The following is a 14,165-nucleotide window of genomic DNA, read 5'->3' as shown; positions in this document are numbered from 1 at the left end:
CGGTTTTCGGATGCTCAGCACTACATATCTATCTATCCACTCATCACTATCAAGACAAACGGGCAAATTATATGATGGTATTGCTGGTGGTTAAGAATTGCTGCATGTAACTGCGTTTAGCCTTGTGCGCGCTCGGGGAACTACCACGGAAAGCACTGAAGATGAACAGTGCTCCCACGTCATCATGAAACTGTCTCATTCCATTTTCGGTATCTACGAAACGACTGAGTTTATTTACTGATACACCCAAAGCCGAGGTGAACGTGTCACTCACGTCCCGAAATGAAAGAAAAAACGCCAGTACATCGCCACTCTAAGCCGTATAAAAAGGTGACACAAACATAAGGAAATCGTTTGCTAACTGTGGACGTTTAGGTGGGTGTACATAGGCGCGGACATCAAGTTTGTCAAATCGGCTGCTGTCTCCCTGCAACACTGTGGTTTGTTGGCTGATGTTCGAGACAAACAGCGCCAGAATCTTGTGTGTCGTGTAGTGGTGCAAGGCAGGGCATCTTTGCGCTCTTCTCTCAGGCTCACCTTAATCTGTCCTTTTGAAAAATCGTGCTTCACCACCATAGTAGAAGAATTCCCTGAGCTGATGCGACACTATCAGGCATTCACCGAAGTGAAATACAGTGTTGAGCACCGCATGGAAACCACAAGGCTACCAGCATACGCTCGGTCACGGCGTTTTCACCCGACAAGCTACACCTAGCGCAACAGGCGTTTTCGCCTATGATGAAACCCAGCTTAGTATGTCTTTCATGCCGCCCCTATGCGTCGGCTCTGCCCCTGGCTCGCAAAAGAAGTGGCTGTGATTGGCGGCCTCGTGCGAATTAGAGAGCGCTATACCGTGTGACAGTACCGGACCGTTACCCTGTGCCACACGTACATGGTCTCACATCCGGCCTCTATGGCGCTAGCATTTTATCAAAAATATATCTTGCGAGGGCATAGCATCAAATACTGATATCACAGAGGATGTTCAGAAGACTGCAATACTAGCACCAGTTGGAATGTTCGAATTTCTACAAATGCCTCTCGGCTTACGTAATGCAGGCTAAACCCTTCAAAGGCTCACAGAAGGCGTTGTCCAGGCCCTCGACTTTCGGAAAGTTTGCTTGTGTACCATGGTGATGTCTTGCTGCTTGCTCGACGAGCACTACAGTCATCGACATTGCGTGCTACAATGGCTGATAGAGCATGCCATTGTTAATCATTAAGTGCGCATACTTAAAAACGCCAGTACGTCGCCACTCTAAGCCGTTAAAAGGTGATACGAACATACGGAAATCCTTCGCTAACGCTGAAGGTCAAGATGGGTGTACATAGGCGCTGACGTCAAGTTTGTCATATCGGCTGCTGTCTTCCTGCAACACTTAGGTTTGTTGGCCGACGTTCGGGACGAACAGCGCCAGAATCCTGTGTGTCATGTAGTGGTGCAATCAGTTCTATTCCGCCCACGTCTTTTCATTGTCGGTTATTTTTTAAGAAACATTTAAATAGTTGAGATCACAAGGTTCACTGAAATTCTGTATGAAATTTGTACCGGGACCGTAAAATAAAAGCACAGCTTCGATAATAGTAAATTTTGTTGTATAACCATGAATAACGGCATTAAGACAATCACAGCAATCAACAAGAATGATGCGCAACTGCGCATAATTGATGATGCGCATAAACAGACAGCCCACAATGAAGTGCTACTTGCAAAGAGAGTCCGAAAAACACGCACAGTGCCAACGAATGCTGCACTAACTCATCATTCTACTGTGCATACACAGTATTCAATAGTCAAATGCTTCTGTACATCGTAATAGGCATGGGTCCACGGAGTTGATCTTCGGTTGACACGACTGAACAAACTGGCCTTAGAAGAAGTGCGGTAGATATGAGCACGTGCAACACGCCATTGCAAGCCGAACGAGCTGGAGCCTTTAATGGATTTTGCAGTTTTGTTAGCAGATGCCAGAGGGTGACTATCTAAGCCTAATCTCGTCGGGAACACCTCAACCCTAATTATTTGTGTAAACCATTTCTCTTTTCGAGCATTTTCATTAAACTAACGAAAAAAAGTACCTACACTTACTAACTCATGAATATTCGTTAGCACAGGGCCTACAACGAATGGCTCTGTGGAAAAAGCATTAATTTAAGGGCATAATATCTTAAAATCGGTTTCTATTTTGAAAGAAACGTTGTAATGGAGCAAATGTGGCACATATAGAACTTTGTTTTAGGTATATAACTTTCCTTTTAACGTCCCCTGTAAACTTGTGCATAACTGTCGCACGTTTTTTACGGAGTGCGAAAACCTATAAAATATTGTCCACTGGGTTAAACAACCCCTTATACACAGTTTCGTCTAAACAGGTCTTCACCAAAGCACCCTGTTTCTGTATACTATTATATTTGAATCTTATCAAGTAAGGCTTGTTTCATAGATAAGGTTGGTAAAATTGATAGTCAAAAGTTAGCGGGAATTATCACATGGTGCGTAAGCAGAGAAAGCTTGACTGTTGCTCGTAGACGAACTAGAATGATGAATGCTTTCCGCAAACTGAACAGTCGTGTCTCTTACTGTTGATTCATTTTTTATAATTCGTTTTATTTATTTTCAGGCAACGCAACACTCATACCGGTGTGATTGTCCGCCATACTGTTGTGAGTGCGAATTGGTTTATTACCATATAGACATCATGTGGAATACTTTCAGACCATCGATAACTATCGTAGTTGAACGTAGGATGAAACACTCACCCCACCAGGACCAGGATTCGGGCTTGATGACCATGGAGCCTGAAAATAGTGAAACAGAAGCAAGTACGTGTATCTTGTTTTGATATCACTGCCAACAAAATTATCGTGAGAAGTTTCTAGTTACTCACATTATAGCGGATATTCGTTTATGAACAGGTTGATTCTGCTTGCACACGGCGTGTTTGAAAGCATTACAACGTTGAAGTTTTAGTAACAGAAGCATTGCAATAGCCTTTTAAAGTTAGTGGCCTTTTGAAGGCATTGAACACTGTAGGCAGTATGTTGTAAAGTGGAATGAAGCTACCTGAGCGGCACTGCGCTTCAATTTCTATATTATGAAACATGCATTGCGTCGGCAAGTTGTGCACTAATTTTACCATTGTGATCAAACGCGTGCGATGCTGTTAAAAGTTCTTCTCAGTTGCAGGTACTGGTTCTCCATTTTGAGTATTGTTGCGGTTCACTCACAGAATAAGTGCATTTCATATGTAATTAGAGTCAGTTTATTTCACTCTGTTTTTTTATGAAGTTGAAAAAACATTCGAGTACTCACTTGCTACCGTTTTTCTTAAAGGCTCGTATACTGCTCACACGGTGAAATAACTACTTGGGCGTCTACTGAAACTTTCAACGTGTTCTGAAGAAGCTTGCAAATCCAGTTCAAGAATACGCCCCACGTGGGTTTCCTTATTGCAATGAACAAGTATCGCTTAAGCATAGTTACAAAGCTCTACGGCACTTCTGTGTTCAACTTACAAAATTAACTGAGACAAAAACGTTGGTGTGGTGTGTCATTAGGGTTCTTGTTTTCTTATCATAAAAGAAGCTCACAGCACGTAGTCTTTGTGTGCAAAATTTGTCGCATTGAAATAATGACTTCGATTGTTGCCGCATTGCCCAATTCTGAGTTATAGGAAAGAAGTGAGCCTAAGGAATGAAACAGACGCATCTTTGTCGCTAGTAGGTCTTCTTTTTTGTCTAGGTATTGAAATACACAATTGAAACTTCCTCCGTTGCTGATTGATTGATTTGGTTTATGGGGCTTAACGTCCCAAAACCACCATGTGATTATGAGAGACGCCGTAGTGGAGGGCTCCGGTAATTTAGACCACCTGGTGTTCTTTAACGTGCACCCAAATCTGAGCAGAAGGGTCTACAACACTTCCGCCTTCATCGGAAATGCAGCCGCCATAGACGGGATTCCATTCCGCGACCTGCGTGTCAGCAGCCAAGTACTTTAGCTACTAGACCACCGCGGCGGGGACCTCCGTTGCTGGACTAGCGCACACCATACTCTAGTGTTCGATGCGAAGGTCGAGAGATAAAGTTGTAGCCAGGCTGGGCCTTGCATTTGAAGGGAAGTAAACCCGCACGGTTAAATTTATGTGCCTTTTAATATGGCACTGGTGGTTGAAGTTTCTGCAGACTGTCAATACGCCATTTGTCATAGTCTAAACGTTCATTTTGGGCATATCACTACTGAAAATTTATCAATCTCTTTAAACATAACGAAGCAACCATAGCAGCCGTACATCTTTATCAATTCGTTCTTTAAGAATCACCCCGCATTGTCTGAAGGTGTTATAGCAGAAGTGTAAAATTGGGAAATCATCATGTCTTCATTACAACAGCACAATTTATCTCTACACTGCGGATTTCCCTGAACAAAAGTTCTAGCAAAGAAAAAGTTAGCAAACAGGTTTATCCTGGCATGGTACACACGTTTCTTAAAAGGGTGGTTGAAAGTTCTTTTCGCGTTTCATTTGCCAAAGGTTTTGTGTTTCGCCATAATTTCACAGGACGAACCTAGCAGACCAATTTTTATTTATTTTTTAGTTCATCGTGTAGGTTTTCAATAATAATATTTGTAGAATTTAACGCCTGAAACTAGGATATGAATATAAGAGACGCCGTATTGGAGGGCTCCGGAAAATTCAACCACCTGGGTTTTTTGTCGTGCACCCGAATCTGGGCAAACAGGCCTACAGCATTATCGCTTCATCCAAAAATGCAGCCACTGCCGCTGGTAGACTTTGTCTGAGCTTGGTTCTAGAAGAACAGGCCTATTTTTTATCGGTTTAACTCAAGTTTAAAAGGCCGTTATTTTCAGGGGAGAGGGTCGGTGAGTTCACCAGCGATCATTTCGAATTCCGCTAACTATAAGTGAGTTTCCTACCACCTTCAACAAGACGTCATGCGCATGAGTGTGTTGTGGGCAGCGAGATGATAACGGAACACCTAATTACTTTTATGTAGAATCGTCTTTATCAGAATAGTGTTTACCCGGCAAGCAGTTGAAATATTTTCTTCTTTCTTTTATAATACAATTCATTTATATGTAGAGTAGAACGTCCCAAAATCATCATATGATTATGTCAGACGCTGTAGTGAAGGGAACGTGCACCCAAATTTGAGCACACGGGTATAAAGCAATTTCATGTCCATAGAAATTGCAATCGCCGCAATTTTCACCAAGGAAACGTGGGATTTTCTTCGCGTTGAAGTTCACCTCCTAATTTGATTATCAAGGGTTAAAACACTGCAGTTCAGTTGTGACAGAACTTGTTCTTGGCCACACTTGATTTCAATGAAAAGAAGACAATTTTCGTTAAACAACTGCTTGCGCGAAGTAGTGCCCAAAGCAATATTCCTTCTAAGAATGTAAAAAACAAAAGTACACCTGACATTAAGCCCTTCAAGTCGGCTATGGGCCTTTTGACATACGGCGAGTTTTTACCACTTAGAAAAACACAATTGTGACTACGAGACAGTTTTAAAATAATGCGAGTACGCATCCATTGGTATTTAACATTGAATAATTTAAGTTGACTTGGCAAAAGTGGATGTGAAACAGTTTACCACGTCTTACCAACGTTTGTCAAAACACAATCCATTTCCCCTGTTTATGAATTCAGGCGCCGATTCGTGACAAACTTCAATAAGTCAATTTGTGAAACGAATACACACTCACATTTGCTATATGAAACTGTTAGGCAGTAGCTTGGAAAATGCGAGCATAGCAGACGACAGCGCCACATCATCTAGAAGATGACGAAAATGAAGGGGCACTGAAACGTGTCTATTGAAAAAAGAAGGGAAGGTACCCGCACAGAACGGAGCTGTTGGAATGCCGACAAGATAATGCAAAATAACCTGGAGCGAATCCGCCACTACGCGCGAGGTTTGAAAGGCTTTGTTGCTGTCCTCAAGCCGTTCACGTTCTCAGCGCAAGGCTTGTCGGCGTAGCCAGGCACGAGTTCTGGGTGTATGGCCCTTCGGACATCTCTGGTACGGCGAGCGTTTTCGGAACACCAGAGCTACCGACCACGTTTCGGGAGCCGACGTAGCTCACAGTGTGCAGCTACGCCTATGCCTGGCGATGCCTTCTGCAGCGGGTCGCTGATCCATGCACCCAAGCGACAACTGCATTTGAGCAAGCAATGCGTTACACTTCAAGGCACCAGGCTATAGCACAGACTGTGAGACTGGTTACTATTTTTTAAGTGTGTTAATGGCATGCGTTTACGGTGACTGTATTTTTAAACGTTTTTTTCTCGTCCAATATATCTTCATTTTGTTTTCAGCACTGTCTTCATCTTCCCCGCGTCACACGCATCGCTGCGTGACGAACTTAGCCACCACATATCTGGCGTCTGTGAAACAGAACTTCTCTTGTTCAATCTAAGAAGAGCATCACATCGCATATAAGTATGCGATGGCTGATGATGGAGGCAGATAAGCTGACGGCGATCGGAAAGGAATTGGGGTGAAGTCGCTAAGCACTAAAAGATTGGATAGACAAAAAATGAGCTCGCAAAAAAGAGGCACGTGACACTTGTCTCGCTGAATGAAATGCCGCAAAATAGGGCGAGGCCAAACAAGTCACTCGATTGAAAACAAAGAAGGAAGTTTTTGAGCTAACGTTAAGGTTACATGAGCTAGGCGTGACCACAGGTAGCACAACTACTGGGCAGCTTACAGAGGGTGCGCACGTAGGAACAACGCAGAGCTAGCAAAGTCCACATAAACTCATCCTAGCTTTTAACAAGGAACGCGATGAGCTAAATGCATATATACAGCGATTTGAGCGCGTCGCTACTAGTCAAGACTGGCCGCAAGACAAATGGGCCCTATTGCTAAGCCTTTGCTTTACCAGAGAAGCCTTGAGTGCCATTGGTATAATTGCACCTCAACATGCTTATGACTACGTAACGTTGAAGGAAATACAGCTGAAATGCTTCAGGGACATGAAAGAAGGCTACCGGACAAAGTTTAGATCAGTGAAACCAGATAACGTTGATGTGGGCACGCATTTTGGCGGGCGTAAATTAGGTTATTTTGACCATTGGCAAGAAATGACCAAGACGCACCGAACCTACACTGCTCGGCGAGACAAAATTATTTCGGAGCAGTTTCTCGCACAACGCCATAATAATCTCGCTGTGTTTTTTTAAAAAAGAAGCTGTGGAAACCTTGAAAACTTGCAGAGGCTACAGACTGCTACTTGGAGGCCCAGGGGTTGATTAAACTTGAGAGAGGTAAACGCTATTACCAGAGCAAGCCCCCAGCTCCAACGTCTCAGTGGCAAGACGAAAGAGAAATCGCAGTGCTTGCTTTGTAACTAAAAAGGTCGCAGAGTGGTGATTGCTGCACTAACACAAAGAGTTTAGGTACAAAGCCACCCTTTTGTAGAAAGTGACACCGCAACGCACATCAAGCAGGTGACTGCCCGCGAAAAGCCAACAGTGTTGAGGAGGCCTCATGCCCTTTACAGCAAATAGATGAAGCCAAGTGATTATTGCAGAGTCATAGGCCTTCTTTTGTGTTTCTTATAGTCTGGTGTGCACAGAAACACACCCAGCCAAGCTCAAGCAAAAATCTATGCCCATGAGCGAAGGTGTACTTGTAGGACAATCCGCAATAGCACTGAGAGATACCGGATGCGATTCAATCATTGTCAAAAGTTCTGTCGCGGTGGATAGAAACTGACTGAAAGGATTTCCTCGATTTACCTCACAGAAGGACGGTTGATGAAGCTGCCTGAAGCACACTTGGAAATTATTTCATCTTTCTTCACTGTCAAGACTCGAGCTCTTTTTATGGATATTCCTGTATATTATGTTGTCTTGGGAAGTGTGGAAGGCGTTCGAGATGCTCACAATCCTGATAGCAATTAGAACAGCTGTCTTTACACTTGGAAAGCTGCAGAAAATTATTCTGGCGTAGAAACTTCCGGTTCCGCACATGGACTATCGTATGCAAAGATTTCGACATCAGCTGAAAGGAAAAGAGGTGTCAAGACAAAAGTTGCCACGGTAAACCGACAGACAGAAGTCCATATCTACTTTCTGCACCAGCTATTAACTCCTAGAACATCAGCCCAGAGAACTTCAGAACCAAACAGAAGGGAGACAGCAGCCTGCGCATATGCTTCAAAGCCGTTAATCAAGAGGTCAAATCAAGGTATGCTAAAATATTATTCTTCATGAAGGACGGAATTCTCTATGGCAAGGACACCCTTCACTCTAAGAGGCAAGTACATCAGCTTGTGATACCACGGTGCCTCCGACATTTTGTGATGAAAATGGCCCACGAAGGCATTCTTTCGGGACATCAGTGAAATAAAGAAGGCAGAGACCGGGTACTCGAAGAGTTCTAGTGGCGAGGGGTTCAGTCAGACATTACACGGTTTTTTTAATCTTGCGACATATGTCAAAGAACTATTCCCAAGCACTTGGTGGGTCGTGTACCACTCGGCAACACTTTTACAGTTGACACTGTGTTCAAGAAAGTAGCCCTTGATATCGTGGGTTCATTATCACCGATTTGAAAGGGCGGAAATTGGTATGTATATGTACACATAATGATGGATATAGCAACGAATTATCCCAGTGCTTTAGCACTGCCAAGCACCATACAGAAAAAGTCGCTGAAGCCCTCCTGGAGATGTTTTCTCGTGTAGGAGTCCCACGGGAGATAATCAGTCACAGAGGCACGTCATTGTCGTAACGTCTAATGAAGGAGCTGAACAGACATCTCTCCTTCAAAAAACTGCTAGCAACCTCAAATCATCTCATGGCTGATGGTTTTATAGAGAGGTTCGACGGCACACTGACACATATGATAAGAAGAATGTGCCAGGAGAGTTCGAAAAAAATGGGACCAGTACTCGGTGCTTTTTAGCTTATTGCGAAGTTCCCCAGCCGAGTTTAGGCTTCTCCGCGTTCGACTTCCTCTACGGCCGTTACATCAGAGGTTCCCTGGTGGTATTGAAAAAATCAAGGGCCACTGATCATTTTGATGTTGATGTAAAAGCATCCTGCGAATACGTGGTCGAACTGCGGAATCGTCTTCAACCCTTCTGCCGTTTATCCAAGGAGGAAGGAGCTTCAGAAAGAGAAGATAGTACAAAAGAAGCCTTATGACCAAAAGGCCAAGCCAGGTCAATTATCCCCTGAAGACAAGGTTTTTTACTGCCTTCATCAGATAACAGCAAATCGGTTCTAACGTGGAAAAGACCCTTTAATATCCTTGAGATGAGAAATGAAGTCGATTATGTAACTTACCTCGATATTAGAAGCACGCTACTCCACGTAAATATACTGAAAAATAAAAATGAACGGTCGCCTGCACCACCGCATCAAGCATCAGCTGTTTGCCAGGGGGATGACACTGAAAGTGACGGGCTACCATGCGTACCATTCCAACGAAAGTAATCGCCTGCCGACCTAACCATATCAGAGTCACTTTTTCCTACCCAGCACGTGGAAGTCACCAAATTATTGAACAGGTACGACAACGTATTTGCGGATGTTCCTGGCAAAGCGCACAATGTGCAGCCCAAGCTAAGATTGACCATGAATAAACCCGTAAGCGTATGGCCATACCCTATGCCACTTGCTACCCAAGAAGCGGTACAGAAACTTTCGGCTTCGACTTCGAGAAACCTTCGACTTCGACCTTCGAATAACGCGTTTGATGCTCCAAGGCGTTATTCGAAGGTCGTAGGTTCGATTCGTGCTCACGGCTCGTTATCTTTTCATCCACTTTTCTTCTTACTTACAATCCAATGGTTTTATTAACTTCCTCTGTACATTCCTTGGCATTAATGTCTGTTAGATCTCATTATTATTGTGTCAAAACACGGAAGAACGAGCCCATAGGTATACACTTCTTTCCCTCATATATATATATATATATATATATATATATATATATATATATATATATATATATATATATATATATATATATATATATATATATCATTAAGGAAATTCATTGAGCAGAAAGGTTGATGTTTGGAAGGCGGTGATGCACCAGCCGCAATTCACGAGCTCGAGCCGCTGCTGCACTCTCGATGCTGCTGCCTCTGCGCCGGAGTACTTCCTCTTCTTTACAATGGCCACGTGGAAAAAAAGGAGCCATCCTGGCGACTTAGTCCTGTGCAGGCGGCGTTGAACCATCGTACTGCTTGAGCCTCTGGACGTGTACAACCTCGCGGCTGCGACGTCGCAAGTCTAACGGTGACGTAAGTGGCTCAGTGAGGTAATTTACTGGCGAAGTTTGTTCGAGAATACAATATGGTTCATCGTACTTTGGCAGAAGTTTGGAAGCGAGCCCAGGTGTGCGATGCGGCACTGACAACCACACAAGAGCACCCCGAAGAAAAACGGGAGTTGAGGTCTGGGCATCATGAATTGCTTTTTGCTGGTTTTGGTCATCGCAGGTAAAGCGACGAGCTAACTGGCGACATTCTTCTGCGTGTCTGGCGGCGTTCAAGATAGGTAGGCACTTGGACGCGTCTGGTCGATAGGGCAGAATGGTGTCAATAATGTGGTAGGGGTGACGGTCATATAGGAGGTAAAAAGGGGAGAAGCCTGTTGTCGCTTGCGTTGCCGTATTGTAGGCGTATGTAATGAATGGGAGAACTAATTCCCAGTTAGAGTGATCAGGCGTCACCATACATAGATAGCATGTCACAGAGAGTACGATTAAAGCGCTCGGTAGCCCCATTGGTTTGAGGGTGGTAAGCGGTAAATGTGCGATCTACAATAGCACACTATGCGAGAAATTTTTCAATGTGACCTCGGACAAGAAGGCGCGGCCACGGTCACTGGGGAGTTCTGGAGGGCCTCCATGACGCAACACATAATGACGCAGTAGGAAAGTGGCAACCTCCTGTGCTGTAGTCGTTTGAAGAGCAGTGGTCTCAGCATAGCGCGTTAGGTGGTCGATAGCAACTATTATCCACCTGTTGCCAGTCGGAGTCAATGGAAGAGGCCCATAAATATCTATTCCAACCCATTCGAAGGCTCAGGAAGAGAGTGGTAAATGCTGCGGTTCACCGGCGGAGGCGTGTGGTGAAGATTTTTGGCCCTGACACTTGGCACAAGAGCGGATGTAGTTGCGGACGAAGGTATACATACCACGCCAGTAGTAACGATGTCGAAGCCTTTCGTAGGTCTTGAAAACTCCTGCGTGGCCACATTAGGTAAGCGTGGAAAGAGGAACAATTCTGTGACCTCAGGGTTCGTGGAACGACGACGAGCACCGGCTTGCGTCCCTCTGGTGCGTAGTTGCGTCGATAGAGAAGCGTGTCACGTATTGAGAAGTGTGGGACTTGGCGCCGGAGCGTTAGCGTCTTTGGGAGTTCAGAAGTGTCGCAGAGATGATTGAGAAGAGACGCAGTCGGTGGGTCATTGCGTTGTTTGATAGCAATGGTGTCAAAGTCAAGAGATGACAATGTCGAATCGCAAGCGGAGTCAACTGTGGCATTCTTGGACAGGGGGGAACGGGAAAGGGCATTGGCGTCACCATGTTTCCGTCCTGACCAATAATTCACGCGTATGTCATAATCTTGAATTTTCAACACCCAGAGAGCGAGGCGGCCAGATGGTTCTTTTAACGTCGAAAGCCAGCATAGCGCGTGGTGCTCGGTCACGACGTCAAAAGAACGACCATGTAGATTTGGGCGAAAGTTTACAAGGACCCACACAATGGTCAAGCACTCCTTTTCTGTGACGCTGTAGTTGCTCTCAGCCTTGGTAAGTGTGCGACTAGCGTATGCCACGACGTATTCCTGATGCTCCGGTTTACGCTGTGCGAGCACAGCACCCAGACCTACACCACTGGCGTCGGTGTGGATTTCAATTGGAGCTTCAGGATCAAAATGGCGCAGAATGGGTGGCGTCGTGAGAAGCCGCCGCAAGGTGGTGAAAGCCTCGTCGCAGGCAGGGGCCCACGATCAGAGGCCTTTACAATGTCTGAGGAGTTGCATGGGAGGTGCTATAATAGACGCAAAGTTTCGGACGAATCGCCAGAAGTGCGAACACAAGCCGATGAAACTTCGAAGTTCTTTGATGGTGGCAGGTTTAGGAAACGCCGCAATAGCTCGCAATTTCTCGGGATCCGGGAGAATGCCTTCCTTGGAAACAACATGGCCCAAAATGTTCAGTTGACGCATGACAAATTGACATTTTCTAATGTTTATTTGCAAACCGAAGTTAGTCAAGCAAATAAGGACGTCCTGAAGGCGACGTAAGTGGGTGTCGAAGTTAGGGGCGAAGACCACTATATCATTGAGGTAACACAAGCATATCTTCCATTTTAGTCCACGCAGGATGTTGTCCATCATTCTTTCGAACGTTGCGGGTGCATTGCAAAGTCCGAAGGGCAGGACGGTGAATTCATATAAACCATCTGGCATGACAAAAGTGTTATTGGGGCGATCTGCCTCCACCATCGGCACCTGCCAGTAGCCTGACTGCAAGTCTAACGAGGAAAAGATTTCGACACCCTGTAAATTATCCAAAGCATCATCGATGCGCGGTAGTGGATAGACGTCCTTCAGCGTGATCTTGTTCAATCGCCGGAAATCGACACAGAAACGAATAGAACCGTCTTCCTATTTGACTAGGACCTCCGCAGACGCCCTTGGGCTCTGTGAAGGTCGAATAACGCCTCTACGAAGCATGTCGTCTACTTGGTCAGCAATGACGCGGCGTTCTGTAGCGGACACGCGATATGGTCGTTGTCGTAGTGGTGAGTGGGATCCAGTGTCTATATGGTGTTCTACTGCTAAGGCATGGTCGAGAGATGTTTGTGCAACGTCGAAAGAATGGCGGTAGCACTCAAGGATGGTGAGGGGTTGTGAACGCTGCGAAGATGTCAAATTTTCAGCGATAAATGGTTGAAATATATTTGCCGACGTTGAGTCAGCCGCTGAGACGACAGCCAGTTCACAGAGGGAGGTAGGAGGCACCTCATCGGGGACGGATATAATTCTGGTAGAACTGATTGTCTAGACGTGGCCAAGGCACTCGTGACAAAGTAGGAATAAAGACGACGACTCATGATGATAAATTGGCATTGTGGTTGAGCCTTCTACAAGGTCGAGAGCAGCAAAAGGCAGGGGGGCGGGCTCTTCGGGCGGCGAATATTGGAGATTGTGTGAAGAAGACCGTGCCGTCGGATATGGCGCTGCATTAAACTGGTACGAACGCAAAAGAGCATGGAGGGATGTAGGTGGCATTGTTAACGACAAGTTTAGCGGCAGACTGGGTTTCGACAGACGCTCGGTCATACAGTGAGCAAAATACTACCTCAGCCCTAGCACAGTCGATTACGGCATTTTGACACGACAAAAAGTCCCATCCGAAGATAATAGTATGGGAGCACGATGAAAAAACAATGAACTCTATCGTATACAGAACGTCCTGAATTATCACGTGGGCTGTCATACTGCGGTCGGTTGAACAGGTTGAGCACTGGCTGTGCGAAGCGATAATCTGGAGAAAGGCGTCGTAACCTTACGAAGTGAGCGGCGAAATCCAGCACCGAAAACAGAAACAGCTGCACCGGTATCTACCAAAGCGACAGTAGGGATATTTTCGACGAACACATAACTAACATTGGTAGGTGACAAATAAGGACTTGGGAAAACCGAAACTTGCGCAGTTCTTGCCTCGGGAATTGCATCGTCTAGTTTTCTTCTTCGTTAGACGTGAGCCGTTGACGCATAGGAGAAGGCGAGTGGCGGCGTGGAGAGGGCGAGCGAAGACGTCCCGGCCGAGGGCAGTGGTCGTTCTGGTAGCGGGCTGGCATTGGAGTGGAGGAACCGTATTGCGCGTTGGAGTCAAGCGGGAAGAAAGCTCATGGCGGTTTTCATTGGTGATATGCGTCCAGCGACGGCAATACCTTGCGACGTGTCCGGGGTATCGACAAGCGTAACATATCGGGCGATTGTCGAAGGTGCGCGACGGGTTGGCGGTGTTAGTGCTGGTCCGGTGAACTGGAGGTGGTGGATAGCTCGCGCGAGGCTGGAACGGAGGCGAGGGCGCCTTGCTATTTGGCATGGCTGCAGCCGCGGCGTAGGTGAGAGGAGCAGCCACAAGATTATGCTC

General features: G+C 45.7%; 1 protein-coding gene across 4 annotated transcripts in view; it reads right to left on the bottom strand.

Moving 5' to 3' along the window:
* Nucleotides 1–14,165, bottom strand: part of LOC119167425 (uncharacterized) — a 179,152-nt gene that overhangs the window by 125,079 nt on the left and 39,908 nt on the right. For all 4 annotated transcript variants that reach the window (XM_075866351.1, XM_075866353.1, XM_075866350.1 and 1 more), the window contains one exon: nt 2,761–2,799. In XM_075866351.1, the coding sequence (XP_075722466.1) occupies nt 2,761–2,799 (39 nt within the window). The remainder of the gene's footprint in view (nt 1–2,760; nt 2,800–14,165) is intronic.

This window comes from Rhipicephalus microplus, chromosome 6, assembly GCF_043290135.1.
Source record: "Rhipicephalus microplus isolate Deutch F79 chromosome 6, USDA_Rmic, whole genome shotgun sequence".
In the NCBI taxonomy this organism is placed as follows: domain Eukaryota; kingdom Metazoa; phylum Arthropoda; class Arachnida; order Ixodida; family Ixodidae; genus Rhipicephalus; species Rhipicephalus microplus.
This window is presented reverse-complemented; position numbering and strand designations above follow the sequence as displayed.